This window comes from Gossypium raimondii, chromosome 4, assembly GCF_025698545.1.
Source record: "Gossypium raimondii isolate GPD5lz chromosome 4, ASM2569854v1, whole genome shotgun sequence".
NCBI lineage: Eukaryota > Viridiplantae > Streptophyta > Magnoliopsida > Malvales > Malvaceae > Gossypium > Gossypium raimondii.
This window is the reverse complement of record NC_068568.1, coordinates 14,423,979-14,440,043: the sequence shown is the minus strand read 5'-3', so window position 1 is coordinate 14,440,043 and position 16,065 is coordinate 14,423,979. Positions and strand designations below refer to the sequence as shown.

At 32.5% G+C, this 16,065-nt stretch overlaps 1 protein-coding gene across 1 annotated transcript; it reads right to left on the bottom strand.

The window, feature by feature from the left end:
- Positions 1-12,416: 12,416 nt before the first annotated feature.
- Positions 12,417-15,264, bottom strand: LOC105768117 (zinc finger protein JACKDAW). The gene is made up of 4 exons (XM_012587869.2): positions 14,402-15,264; positions 13,873-14,272; positions 13,570-13,763; positions 12,417-13,482 (listed from the first exon to the last, which is right to left on the bottom strand). The coding sequence occupies exons 1-4, from the start codon at positions 14,526-14,528 to the stop codon at positions 12,806-12,808; spliced, it is 1,398 nt and encodes a 465-aa protein (XP_012443323.1). The 5' UTR covers positions 14,529-15,264; the 3' UTR covers positions 12,417-12,805.
- Positions 15,265-16,065: the final 801 nt, after the last annotated feature.

The window sequence follows — 16,065 nt, the reverse complement described above, 5'->3', positions numbered from 1 at the left end:
TTATTCGGTAAGTTTTATCGTTTTAACTTGTTAACTTACTGAGCCTATTAAAGCTTACTCGTGCCATTTTCCTGTTTCCTTGTAGACAACATTTTGTGGAATCAGGCTATTGGATCAACGCAAATATCACACTATCCAGATTCTTTTTTGTAGATTTTGAAAACGATTAATTTTGGGATATATGGCATGTAACAGGAGTATCTAGTATATGTTTTAAGTACTTATTACAAGTGGTATGTTCTATACTTGTGTGATGAATATATGTTTTAGTTAATAATGTGCATTTCATGGTTTGGTATGGAAATCCAAATATGGTGTGCAATTTGTCATGTATTAGGTGAAATTTGTATATGTTTTGATTGTGTGTTATATGTGATATTGGTTAGATTGATAAAATGATATTTATGTTTTGTAATAGCTTATATGTGAATATATTTTATACCTTAGTATTTTTATAGTCTTGTTGTGCTAATTGATCACTTGATATAAACTTTACGAAGGTGTTTGAATTATGGTACAAATGAATGTGATTGAATGAAAAGAGTAATGGTAAGTTTTGACATGATTTAATGTATGGTTTTTGAACTTAAATGCAAACCATTTGGAATATACTTGTGACATGAAGGTATAGGCTTGGTTTTGACTTGTTTTGGTATATGATTTGAAGTGCCAAATGATGGCATATTGGTTAGGTATTGTAATGACCCAAAATTCACGGACATCAGAAAAGTGTAGTATCGGGCCTCCGTTTTAGAAAATTGAACCTGTAGATAATTATTAGGAATATTTATGAGTCTAGTAGTGTGTTTAATTAGATTTTAATTAAGTGAATTTAGTTGAATTAAGAGAAAACAGGAAAAAGACTAAAGTGAATAAAGGGTAAAAGTCTAATTATAGATCAAAATAAAATAAAGGGGACTAAATAGGCAATTGTGCCCATTTTAATAGGTGAGGTGGTACATGTTTAAAAGAGCAGAGATTTTTACATAATGTTTATTAGAGTAATTATATTATTATTATTACTATTATTATTAAATAAATTAAAATAAAACAAATGTATGATGATAAAATTGTACATGTGTAATATATGCATTTGTACATTTGTAATATAATTGTATATTTTCTTGAATTGTAAGTAAAAGATACTTTATATTTTAAATTATCATATTAATAAAATATTATATTATATTAATTAGCTAAAAGTATATTATAAATTATATTATATTACATTATTATATTATAAAATAAATTGAATTGTAACAAATGTATGGTAATAAAATATACATGTGTAAAAAATCATATTGGTACAATTGTAATTTAAATACATAATTTACTTGCAATTTAAGTATAAAGATATTTTATAATTATTAATTATTAATTATTAATTAAATCAAATATAATATAAAGTAAATAAGATAAAAGAAAGGAAACAAATAAAGAAAGAAGAAACAGAATAGCCATTTCGAAACAGAGCAGGGAAAGGAGAAAAGAAAAGAAAGAAAATAAAAGGAAAAACTAGGGTTTTAAGGTTTGAAGCTTTAATAGGTAAGTCAATTAAGCCCTTTTCTTTTAATTTTGATGTTTTAGAAGCTTTAGAATATAGTTTTGTTGAAATTAAGTTAAGGTTTTGGAATTTCTTTTAGGTTTTTAAACATGATATATGTTGACCAAATTGTTGAATTAGAGGTTTAATTGAATGAATTTTTAGTTAGAATTGATTAAAGGATCAAATTGTAAAAGAAGCTATTAGTTCTACATAGTAGAGACTAAATTGCAAGAATTTCGAAATTAGGGTTTTATGATAAAATTTAGATAGTTATGTCTAAGTTTAGTTGAAATTTGAATTGAAATAAGGTATGAATTGAGATAGAAAATAAGTGAATTTAGTTAAGACTAAATTGAAATTAAAGTAGAAAATTGAATAGAAATTCAATTAATTAGATATAAATTAATAGTGTATTATTTATTATGAAATTATCTTAATTTTTCGTAACTAATAAAGAACCCGAGGCATCGGCACAGAAAAGAAAAGAGAAGATCATCGAGGAGTAATCATGGATTTCGGGTTTGTATTACTATAATTCAAATTATTTATTATTAAATGCTATATTTAAATTTATATGTATGGTAAGTATTATTATTAAGTTGAAAGAAATTGAATTGAATGATGAATATATGTGTGGAATTGAATCGAATATTGACTTGAAAATGGAAAAGTGAATTTTGAATCGAATTGTGATTGAAAGTGAAAAAGTGAAATTGAATTGAAATGTGAATTTGGAGACCCTATTAACTAGTCAGGTTGAGTCGAATATAGTTGGCATGCCATAGGATTGGAAGAGTTTAAAGATACTTCGACCTCGAGTCGATGAGACACTGGGTGTCACTATATTTCTTCGGATAGATTCGATGAGGTACTGGGTACCAACTTTTTTCGGCTTTGCCTATGAGACACTGGGTGTCAACTATTGCTTCGAACTATCCAATGAGGCACTGGGTGCCATACTGAAGTGTTTGGTTGGATCCGTGTATCCGCTAAAGTCCCAATTTTATTAATAGGGTAAATAATGAAATGATAAACTGAATGAGTTGATCAATCGAGCTACTGAAATAAGATGAAAAGGTTAAATTGCGAATTGAAATGTGATATGAAATTGAGGAATGAACCTAAGGTTCATGATGTGTCCAAGTTTAAAATTGTGGATATATGATATTAATTGATGAATTGTTATTGTTGAAATATGAAATTTGAATTTAAATTTGTATGTATGATTTATGCATTACATGTTTATTATTGTTATAATTTGAATTATGGTAATACCACTGAGTATGAACTACTCAGTGTACAGTTGTTTCCGTGCGCAGGTCGATAGAAGTCAAAAGGTCCGGTTCAGCGTCCAGATTAATCCCGACTTCAGCATAACTTTGGTGATGTATTTTTCCTTTGGTAAATATGGCATGTACTGCGGTCTTACTAAAGAGTCTTGTAAGTTTTGGTTGTAAAGAATTGGTCTCTAATGATTGAATGATAAATGAAACGTTAAGTTATAATGATGGTTGTCGATTCCACCAATATAATCCTACACCTAATTTGCAAACTTGAGCAGTATAGGGAGTAGGGTCGATCCCTCAGAGACTGGGTTTACATAAAATTGTTGCTCCTTCTCGACCAGATTCGTGTCTGGACAGTTATTGTGCCCAAGAAATTTGGGGGGAGGATAAAAATTGAAAACCTTAAATAAACAAAAAAAATGAGTAAAAAGTAAAAGCTGAAAACAAATAATAAAAACAGTTAAATAAATCTGAAGAAAGATTAATTAAACTTAGCTCAACTTCAGGCACGGGTCTTTCCTCGTCTTTGAACCGATCCTCGAAATTAGATGAACTCCTCTTTTCCAATAAGCTAGTTATAGCTACTAAGGACGCCTCGGACACCAACTCTTCCTTGTGTAAATTAGTTATGGAATGTCCTATAACTAACCCTTATCGATCGAACAACCAACGAAACGTTCGTGGATTAGAACTCCGGCAGGTTTGCGTTCTAGAATAGCCTAGCTCGAACCAATGTCCTCAACCGCGTGGGACATTTAAATCCGGTTACTACTTCCCTTGACGGAACCAAACAACAATCCCCACTTGGCACGCCAATGTGTTCACAGAAAATCGATTAGACAATCGATCCTTTCGGAATTCCAATTGTACGTCTAACCACACTAACTCAAATGACGTCTTTTTTGACTTAGTGTTTATTTGACTTTGTGAGTTGATGAAGTCATACTCTTAATCTGGAGAAGTAATAAATACTGAAAATTAAAAATTGAATTGCTCGGGTTTGTAACTCACGGATCTTAACGAATCTAACACCGACCTGAAGCTAAAATGGGTTTAGTTAACTAAGGTTTGGGGCATATTAGAGTTGGGCATATTTGGAGAGGGTTGGATAAATGAAAAAGAAATGTAGGTGGGTGGGTGTGGACGACGCAAGGTTTGTTTGCTTAGTGTTATATTTCCAAGGCTGGAAATTAATAATTGGAAAAGAAAATAAAGAACTAAAGCTAGCAAATAAAGAAGAAAGGAAAGATTATATTTCAAAGGATGAAAGCTTGATTGAAAACTTGATGAATGAATGAACATACTAGCCCCTATTTATATTAGTGGTCTTAAACAAATTTGCCTAATTAAAGGCCATTAGCCATAGAAAATTAAGGAAAAATATTCTCATGATATCAAAAATCCCTACATAATCTCCCATTAAGTCAAAATAAAATTTCAGCTAATTACATCTTGGAAAAATTTCGTTTTGGCCCTCCTTATTTGCTCATTTCTTCAATCTAGCCCAATTGTTTCCTTTTTCTTCTATTTAGCCCCAAATTGCACCCCTGTATAAAATTCAATATAAACATGGAAAAATCAGTGGTGCATTCTCATAATTTGACCAATTAAATTACATGAAATATGTATTTTTAGCATTTAATCATATAAAATGGTATGTTTGGTGCTAAAACTGAAATTGAATAAATGAAGTTTATTTATTTAAACAATATATGAATATTTATTTAGTAAATTACTAAGTTAATGTTTAAGATATGTTTAGGTTATTTGAACATGAAATTGTATGAATTGTGAATTGGTTGCGGTTTGAAATTGCAGGGAAGGTTAACTATTTATAAAGGGGTTATATTGAGTTTTTTTTTTAATCACATAAAATAAAATAATAATAAAATGGAGTCAATTAGTAAAATAAATATTTATATGAATTTACAATTATATTATAATATGTTTGTTATTTATTTAAGAAATTATTTATATATTATCTGATATGTCCGGTAATGCCTCGTAACCCTGTTTCGGTGACGGATTAGGGTTAGGAGGTGTTATAGGTATAGGTTGGGTGATATTGACATGTTTTTGAATGAGATTCAATGTGTTTGAGCATGGTTTTGAAGCTGATAATGGTATGGCTTAGTATCTAAGTTTTTGTGGAAAAATGACTTGAAATGCAAGATTTGTTTTAGGTGCACACGGCCTAGGACACTGACTATCACATGGTTGTATGCCACGCATGGTTTACTCACACGGGCATCTGACTTATTAATTTCTGGTGCAGGATTTAGCACACGAAATCAGTGAGTTACACGGCTGTGGGCATGGGCGTGTGGATGGTCACACAGACGCGTGGAATAGCCACATGGCCGTGTGTCCCCTGTTTTCAAAGATTTTCAAAGATTTCCATATTTTTCTATTTGGTTTCAAATTAGTCCCTACTTGTTTTCAAACTATTCTTTAAGGTCCCGAAAACTCAATTTAAGGCTCGTAAATGTACGTATGCAATGAATAATACTTAGTTTAAATTTCTTATATGAATTATATTAGATTTTGATTTAAACTTGCATGTTTTGGATTGATTATCTATTATAGCGTCCCGTAACCCTAGTTTAGTGACGGAGACAGGTGAGGGGTGTTACAGTTACCAAAAGATAAAATAGAATCACATTGGGAGAACGAATATTATCCCAAAGAGATCAAGGGTATCCTATGAGGGTAATACACTTATGATAACGTCATTGGACGAGTACTGAGTAGTTGCTTTCGTAATAGTATGCCGTTGGGGAGATCTTAGTCATGATACTATAATGGAATGACTTCGTGACTAAATAAGTTTATAATTAATAAGTGAAAAGCCAAAACGTAATTATAAATCATTTGAGCCTCAACTACATATGTCCAATCAATCCCTCCACTAGCTCGTTGAAACCAGAAATGAATCGCATGTTTGGATAGAAATAAACGGAATGAATAGGAAAAGAGAAATTGGAAACATTCAGGAATGATTATGATTTTCTCCGAAATGGAGAAATGAAATTATTTGAAAATGAATGTAGGTTTCCAAAAATAGAAATAGAAATGATCCTTTTGCAATCCTATATGGATTACTTAAAATGATTAGAAGAGTGAGTTTATATTTTTAGACTGCTTTTGAAGTTCAAAATGAAAATAAATCATTTGGTTATAGTAAACATATTGAGTTGTGAAATATTAAACATATTTTCTTGAAATTTTACCAAATGGCAAAATCATCAAAATTTTACCAAGGGTAAAATTGTCAAAATTTTGATGTGGTAAAATAGGGATGAGAAAATTGTTTTATATATAAATATTAAAGTTTATTTTAGGAAATATAAAAACCAAATTGGGTTGGATCACATTATAGAGTATTGGATTAAAAAGGCACAAGAAGTACTCGTAATTGGACCTGACGTGAGAGAGACCCAAAAACCCTTCATGGACATGAAGGGGGAGACAACCCTAGTAGGAATATTAGGGTGTGTCGTCCACCCTAGTCCTGTTCTAAGTAGCATGCTATTTTTCTATTTTAAATAAAACATTACAACTCAACAAGAGTTCTACATTCTCTTCCTATAAATAGATGGCACCTATAGAGCTATTAAAAGAATTTTGAGAGATTGTTATTCTACCAAAAAATAGAGAGAATTTATTCTCAACTATTACATACATTTTTCGGAATAACAATTCTACTGATTTCTATTAAGAAGAAAGAATTTTTGTTTTCGGAGAGAAAACTTTTTCTAGTTTTGTATGTCGATTTAATTTGTTTGAGACCACACTCAAAGTAGTTCGTGGTACAGGAATAGTGGAGAAGATCGTTTGATTGAAAGCCAGGAACAACGAACATTCGCTAAGTTGAAAACATATGTACGAATTTGGTTAAGGTTTATTGCTATAAATATTATAAATCGGGTCTGTCACACCCCAAAATAGGGCCTAGGAGTTTTAGGGGTATTTTAGGAACTTTGGCCTATATGAGCTCAGAATTTCGTAAGGTTGGTACTCGATAATGCTTACGACAATGGTTTTCATAAAGTTAAGTCAATTTTTGGAAACGAGTTTTAAATGTCTTTAATTTTAAAAAAGGGACTAATTTGTAAAAAGGGTCAAAGCTATGAGTCTTTATGAAGAATTAAACCAATTTTTCAAAATCAACCTAATAAACCCCTCATTCCCAGTTTTATTTCACGAAAGTGTTTCTTCTCATTTGCTAGTGTCATTTTTTGCTATCCCAAATCCCTCCCACTTACTTTTGATCTTCAACTCCTAATTCTTTTTGAATCCTATTACCCTTGAGCTTTAAATCTCCATTAAAACCAAGGAAATCACCCAAGAATTCCACCATCTTCATCATCTTCTCCAAAACGTGAGTTTTTTGGGTTTGAGTCAAAGCTCGATTTTCTTGCATTTAAGCTAACCTATTGTTTTCCTGTTAGATTTAAATGTTACTTGGTTCTTTAAACTGAATTTTTTAGCCATTAAAACATATGTTTTAGGTAAAAGTCGAAAATCGAGTCTTTAATAGTGAATTTTGAATTTGTAGTTAAAAACTAGGTTTTAAAGTATTTTTCAATTAGTTTTAACCTAATTAGAAGCTTTCTAAAGTAACTTTGAAGTTTCTTCAAAGATTTCTCAGGTTTTAATGAATTTTTGTTGTAATGGCCAAAACTAGTCGAAAAATTTTGATACCTTAAAACGCATAGTTTTGTGCAGTTTAAAGGTTCAAAATTAGTCGTAGATGAATATGTATATGAATGGAATTTGTTTCATGCGAAAAGATTAAGCGTAGACTGATTTATTCAAATTTTAAGTTTGTTGTGCTAAAGGTTTTGGTTAGAGAAGAATGTAGCTTAGGCTTGTGTTTGTGGCTATTTGAGGTGAGTTATTGGTTGAATATGTGTGGTTTGTCTTGTTGAAGTGTCGAAGTCGATAGGACCTTCAACGAGTGAGTGTTTTGGAATAGCTGCTCTTAAGTGATTCATTTTGTATTTGGGAATTTAAAGGTAGCCTAAACCCCTTCTCTAAATTCTGAGTGTAAGTGTTCTTTGACCTATGCCAAATATGTGATAAATATGTTTGTGAATTATGATAAAAATGATTATAATGTGATAAAATATGAACATGTTGGGATGATTATTGTGATAGTGAATATGAGGGTATGTTATTCATGCCATGTGACAGTGTGTATAATGTGCTAATGATATGATTATGCGGTGAATATGTGCGGATAATCGGTAAGTAATATTGGATGACATTATGGATATTTTGGCCTTGTGACTTAATGAAACCGTTGGATATAGTTGGCATGTCATAGGATTGTGAGTACTCACTTATTTATGATTGTGACATATGGGGCGCTGAGGTCCAAGGACAGTTTTGAAGAGATAAGGGAGTGTGAGCCAAGCTCCATTCATCGAGATATGTATATGTGGTGTGTTAGAGAGCGTTAGCTATATGCTTTGCTTATAGGATATGTTTGACTCTACAAGTTTATGTGTGATGTGTTGGAGATCCGTGTATTCGATGTGTGGTGATAGAGTCCACTTTATGTTTCATAAACTCAAGAGTCAAATTATCATACACTGTGACTAATGTGACTAAATGTAATTATATGTGTTTATATGTGATTGATATGTGTTAGAAAATTGATATATGTATGCCTAAACGTTTTTATAAATAAGGTGTAAAAGAATGCATGGAATATGACTAAATATGTGATCATGACACTTAGTTAATGATGTTTTGGGAATATGTTGTATGTTGTTTGGTTGATGCGTGACGACTTGTTTGCGTAGTGATTGGTCTGGGCATTCACTAAGCTTGTTAAGCTCACCCACTCCATTTTATCTTTTGCAAAGTAATTGTGTTCCAGGTGATAGAGGTGTGGCCATCGAGAGATTGATCTAAGTCATTCTTTACTCATTACAGTAGGTGTTTTGCTTATTCTAGTTCTAGGGAATAAAAAGGCAATATGGAAGACATTTATATCGATTTATTAAGACGTATTGGGGATTATTTGTATATTGTGTATGTTTGGGAAGCTTGTGAACTTGGACATGGTGTTTGGTTTATTGTTTAGGCATTTTGATGCATATGTAATTAGGTGAATGAAGCATGATGTTTAGGGACTAAGTTTGAATGATTTAAATGCTCTTATATGCTGAATTTTTGTAACCTAAAGTAGAGGTGTCAATATTAAGGCTTGTAGAACGATACCTTTGTATTTTCGAAAGTGCAGGGAGTTAGAATATCAATTTGGTATCGATACCTTGGTCCGAGTATTAATACTTTTGGTGTAATTATCGATAAATTACGAAAGGTACCGATATTTTCTGATATTTTGAAATTTGGCGAGAAACAGAATGCTAGTTTGGTATCAATTTTCTAGGTGGTATCGATACCACTTAAAGGAAATATCGATACTAGAGAGGCGATACCTACATAATATTTTTGGAAAAATTTGCTAAGTGGTCCCAATACTTGAAATATGTATCTTTTATGCATGTTTGTCGTAGTTAGTATGATTAAACGCTAAACTAAGCTTGCATAACTTAATATTCTCATAAATGCTAGAATAATTAAAGTAAAACAAAACTGCATGTATTTCAACTCTGATAATTACAATGAAACCAACGTGAGACGGTGATATGACATCTCGGTATTTGGCCTGGCGTCCAGGCCAGGTATGGGGTGTTATAGGGCTAGTTTTCAAAATTTTAATTGTCCGCTGTGCAAGAAAACCATTTTCAAACCGGGATTTTTCCAACAAAACCTACACTTATAAGTCGCCTTAATCGACACACTAAGACAACAATATTTAAGGCCTTCTCTTTATAAATCCCTCTTTAATAAAAGAGGGAAAATTGTTATACCCCCTATACCACAGCATCTCCAAACCCTCTTTGTGAAGATCTTACATCCTAATAGTGTAATTGATGCGAACAACATCAAAACATGCTCATAAGAGCTATCACATCAGGTCCATTCTCAATTAATGACCTTTACCCTCTGGGTTTACCAACACCTAAGGTAGTCCCATCCAACCCACTCCCTACACTAATGGTCAAATCCAACCCTCCCTAAACCAAGCCTACAATTAGACTCTACACGAAGTAGTGAGCTTGCTCCAAGCCTTTATTCACCTATAAAAGTCCTCTCTCCCTCAAAAGAAAGGAAGGATGATAAGAACTCTAAAAAACTACTAAGATGACAATCTAACATCATCCAACCACCAAGACAAGTAGCTCTCCGCACATTGTTAATGTGAAATGCCAATAAACAAGTGGTTCTCTACACCTTCTTAGTGTGAATTTTCATATCAAGCAAACTCCTAGTGTCACAAAGCTAGAACTTTTGTCTCGCAATCCATGCAGCCTTAGGTGATTTCTTGGTTTCAAATTCGCCTGAGTTAATCTAACTCTCACAAAAGTGAGAATTCTCGATAGAAATTCTCTAACGCACTGAAAATAAAGTGGAAACAACTCAAAACAAAAAATCAACGAAAGAACAAAATATGTCACAAGAAAGCAAAGCACGTTAAGTGTTTGATAAAATACTCTCAAAGGATTCTATTACTTTAGAAAGAATACAAAGAATGAAATGATTACAAATGAGGAGGAATACCACTATTTATAGTTGAGCTCCCCAAAACCAACGGTATAGATTGAGTTACATCGACAATCGAGATTAAAACCTATCTACAATTGAGATTCTCAAGGGATTGACTCAATCCTTTAAGATTACAAAATCAAATCTTATTAGATTACAAATCTTCTAAGATTACTCTCTATATTTACCAAGGTAGCCCTAATTTTCCATAAGTGCTTCACTGAGCCACCAAGGCTTCAAGTAGACATGCTTCTCCAAATGTTCCACAAATCAAGCCAATTCAAGTGGGTTGATCATGAGCCCCATTTAATCAACTGGCCTCCATGGGACACTCTTTGCGCATTCGTCACGAGTTTTGATCTGTGGCCCATGTCACTAGTATTTTGTATTATAACATATATATGTATATAGATTGATTTAATTTTTCATATTTTGAAACTGAATCGATAAACCGACACATAGTCTCCCTACTTTTGAGCTAAAAGCTTGAATGAAGTGCTTGTGTAACATGTTGTAAAAAGTAGTGCTGGGCAAAGAAATCGATAAAATTGAGAAACCAATTCGAACCGATATATTTGGTTCGGTTCGGGTTTTGCGATGTTCGGTTTGGTTCAGGTTTAGTTATTCCACATGGAATCCTTTTATCAAAATCAAACTGAATAAAAAAAATCTATATTTAAAGGAATAATCCTAATAGAATAAAAAATTGATCATTTCAATGTCTATATGAACTAACTCATTTAATTATATTATTATTATTATTATTATTATTATTATTATTATTATTATTAAAAACTAAATATACTCATACAAAAGTTAAAGTTTAAAAGTACTTCATAACAAAAGTTATGAAAGTGTAATTATGTATTAGAATAAGTGGATTATTTCTTAAATATAATAATTATGATTATAAGCATAATTTTAATTTTAGGAAAATAGTTTATAAATTTTATAATATTTTACATAAGTTGTTATGAATTTAATAAATTATATTGGCATATTGTAATGACTCAGTTTTTTAGGTATGTAATGACTCAATTATAACTAATTAAAGCTAACAACTAATTAAAAGAAATGACATAACAAAACATTAGGTATATACATGATTTATGTATTAGCTTTCCTTTTAATAGCTTAACTTAAAATAATTTTAAATGATCTTATGGATGATTTAGATATTAATTTAATTATTTAAATCATTTTATAAATGTATAAACAAATTATGATTGTTATGAAAAAAATTAAGAAATACAATATTAGACAAAACCCAATCTTTTTAAAAATCAATAGACTAAACCGAACCAAGTTACAATTTTTAATTTTGATATTTCAATTTTTATTTTGTATGATTTCGATTCAATTCTTTGAAAAGAAAAATCAAAGCGAGCAGAATATATTCTAATAAAAAGTGATGGAATTGTTGATGGTACTTTTGGATTCAATTCTACAGTTTAAAACTTGGAAGACATAGAGTGTTGGCCTTGAAAGTACAAAAAAGAAAAAGAAAAGGGTAAACATCATTATTCAACTAACTAATTCCTTTTCTTATATATATACAATATTTATCGTAAATATGATATTTTTAATTTAAAATTTAACAAGTGATGTTGAATAATGTCATATTATATCGAATATTGTGATTGTTGTGAATTAAAAAAAAAAACGTAAGTTTAAGTATGGTATGACCATGTCTAACAATACCAACAAAGCCTTATGGAGTTTCTCCAATATGTCTTATATTGGAAACCTAAAACATTCTGCGTTAGTTCCAAAATATATATATATATTAATTCTTTATCTGTTGTTCAACATGTTGAATTAATTTATAATTTTTTAATTTAATTATTGTTGAATGAAAAATTGATATTTTAATCCATTGGACTTTTACGCTCACCAACGTTGACGACGTAGTTGGACGAAACAGTCAACTAAAAATACTTCAGTTTTCTGGCTGTTCAATGTGGAAACAGAGAGTGAAAGTTCATTTATAGAATTAAAAATAAAACAATAATACTGAAGAAACGATAAGCGAGCTAAGACACCACGCAAAACAACAAGAGCAACAACATACATGCATGCATATGACTTGGTGTATTTTTGCCTCACTGTTTAGTCTTTTCAAACATGGAATTGGGACCCCTCTTCACAAGATGAACTTCTGTTCCTTTTTCTGGGGCTTGCTTTTGCTTTGCCTTAATTCACTCACACCCCAACTCGGTCCCCAATTATCAGCTTTTTCGTAACTATAAAGGACCACGATCCTATATTTTTGCCGCCCTTTATGTACTGTGCTGTATGCATGTAAGTTGTAAGTTGTAACGGTATTTGGAATTTGGAAAGGTAGCTAAGCTTAGTGGTTGCTGCTGCTGAATTGATTCAGACCCATGTTTGAGCCAATTGATGCAAATTTAGCTAGTTCCTGGGGTAAAAATGGACGAGCAGACTGATCATTGCCCATGCCAAGGAAATCCCTAGTTAAGCTCTGGTCAATTGAGTTTGAACCAGGGTGCATCTTTAATTGATTTGGGGCATTTGGTTTCACTCCTGTTTGTAAGATGAGCCTATCAAAGTTGTTGCTTGTTCCGAGACCTGCATTAGCACTCACTGATACACTACTTGACGCCATTAAATTACTCTCTTGTTGCTTCACATTTGGGTATATTTGCTGCAGCTGACCGTTTCTATTTTGAGTCGATCTCAAACTAGCTGACCTTTGAGAAGAAGTTGAGCTCATTACACCAAAACTGTTCCCAAAGAAGGACGTCGGTTTGCTTCTTGTTGAACCCATCTGGGCTGCTTTTTGCAAAAGCGCAGTTGCAGACATTGGTGCAGCAGGCTTGGATTGCTCGTTTTGAGTATCCGAGTAGAGAGGCGACAAGCTTTCCATCAACTTGCCTTTGCTTCCACCTTCTTCTTTTAGACCTTGTGGCAATTGCAATAGAGGAGGATTGGAATCTGTACCAAAATTGTTCAGTGAAGATGAACCAAACAGATTGCCTGAAGCAATTTGGACCATCTCAGGCAGACCTAGCAGTAAGATGAACATGGCCTCGTTTAATAGTCATAATATCAAAAGAAAACTGGGATTTAGACACGAAAGGATTATGCAAGTACCTGATACAGTCATCCCACTGACATCTTGTGTAAAACCGGAACCAAACTGAGGAATTCCACCAAATCCAATAGGCAGATTCACAACATCGTTTCTGAAATTTAGATTTGTGGCTGCACCTGCAACGGAACTGAATCTTGCACTCTCTTCAGCTAAGGCGTCACAGAAAGCCCTATGTGTGATAAAGCTGTCTTTTCTGTTTGCATTAAAACAACCCCAAATTCGTTACACTAACCATTTCTGACCTAATCATTAGGAAGTCCTCATATACATATATATACACATGATTATGAGCATTTATGTACCTGGAAAACAGTGTCCCACAGTCACACTTGTACTCCCTAGTACCACAAGTTTTGGAGTGAGCTTTCCAGTCGGACTGAACGGCGTATTTCTTCGAACATTTCTCACACTTCCACTTCTTTTCTCCATGTTTTCTGCTGAAATGCTTCTTTATCCCAGTGAGGTCACCGAGTGCTCTAGATGGATCATGGTGGACGCAGGTTTTCTCAGGGCAAATGTATACCTTCTTCTTAACTGGTTCTTTGTTGTTTCTTTGCTTCAGCTTCCATGGAAGATTGTGACCCCTTCGATGAAGCTGCAAGTTTTGGTCTCGTTGGAAACCTTTGTTGCATATTTCACATATGAATCTGTTGGTCGCCATGAGAGTTTTGGGAGATAAAGCAATAACTTCAGCATCTGGATCTGTTACGTGACAAACAAAAGAACATTAATTAATTAATTAATGGACTAAATTGGTTCATCAATAAAAACAAAGAAAAGGGTATCATCAAAAGAGAAAAAAAAAAAAAAGAATTGATCAAGCAAACTTACCTGGATTTCCTGGAAGATTTCTCTTCTTCTTAACAGGATTGGATTTAGGGTTAGGGTTTGTATTATTTTGTTCTTGATGAACAAACCCTCCTATTGAAACAGGTAAAGAAAACCCATCACCAGACATCTTTTCCCCCAAAAACTAATAGTTATGAAAATTAGTTATAAGAAAACAACTAGCTTTCAAAACGGCTGAAAAAACGAGTTCAAAACATAAGAGAACAAGGAGTCTCCAAACACAAACAGATTACTCTTCTTACAAAGATCTGTTTTTTTTTTTTAATTTGATTTCAAAAGAAAAACAACAAAATCTATGATTACTGAAGAGAATATCTCTCTGTTTCTCTCTTTTATCTTTTTTTTTCTTACACTATTCAACTACGTCCTCCTTTTCTATGTTTACCCATATCTTTAAAGTAGGTCGGTCAGCCATTGATGTAGATAGGCAACACCTTCACCCCTTCCCCCCCCAACTTTCTTTTTCATACACAAATACACGGTTGTTGAAATTTGCTTTTGTGTGTGCAAGAAAGTGACCAAATTGCTGCTATTGAGAGACCAGCTGCTGCTGAGGTGAAAACACATTGATTTTTGTGTTTATTTTTGTAGTTGTTGTAGCTACCTTTTGAGCTCAAACTACGTAGGCTAGTTTAAAAATATGTAAATATATTAATAGTATTTGTAGTAGTAGCCAAGTAAAAGGCTAAAAGCTACTAGAATAGAGTAATAATAGGTATAAAAGAAAGAGAAATGGATGGTATTTATTTAGTTTAGTGATAGAAAAGGAAGAACAAAGGTGAAATGAAAGGGATTTGATTTGGGGTGTGTTTGTGTAGTGATGAGAGTATATGAAAAAGGGCGGGGTGAAGATTGGGTTAAAAGGGAAATGCCTTTACAGCCAGTTTTGAGCAGTTTATTTACGCATGAAATGATTAAACCATAATTAAAAGTAAGAGCAGATTGGATTTATGGGTAAGAAGGAGAGATAGATAAAGAAAGGGACCGAGGGCAGGGATTACAGAGAAGTGAAAGGACGGTCCGTGATACTTGTCTGGGAAGAGGGACCCAGATTTGAATTGTGATTCAGATGCTGCACCCTCCTCCAGCATCAGCATCCCTCATCAAGTATTCCACTGCATCTTCCTACACACACCTACGTTCTCATCCTTTGTTTTTCTTCCCCACATCCCATAGTATTCGGCTTACTAACATCCAAGACGAGTGATTTGATTTTTAAATGAGAAGTAAATCCTCTCAATGTTTTTTTCTTTTTTATCAAATTCAATCCAAAACATCAAATGTTTATCATCATACTCTTTCTTATACAACAAAAGTCTATCATGTATATATGTTGCCACTCATATCAATGTAGTCACCTTTTATTATTATTATTATTATTATTATTATTATTATTATTATTATTTTGGCATTTGTAGTTTTTTTTCACTTTGCTACTTGAACTTGGCAATCAGGTTCATTTTAATATTTGAATTTGGATTCCATCAATATTTGATAATATGATTAATGCTTTTGGAACATGACTGGATTGGTCAATCGGGCCGATTGGATCAAAAACTGACTGGTATGCTAGTCCAAACAAAAAAATTAAATTTATTGAATCGAGAACTGCTCGAAACTGATAAAAATAGAAAACTGATAAATTT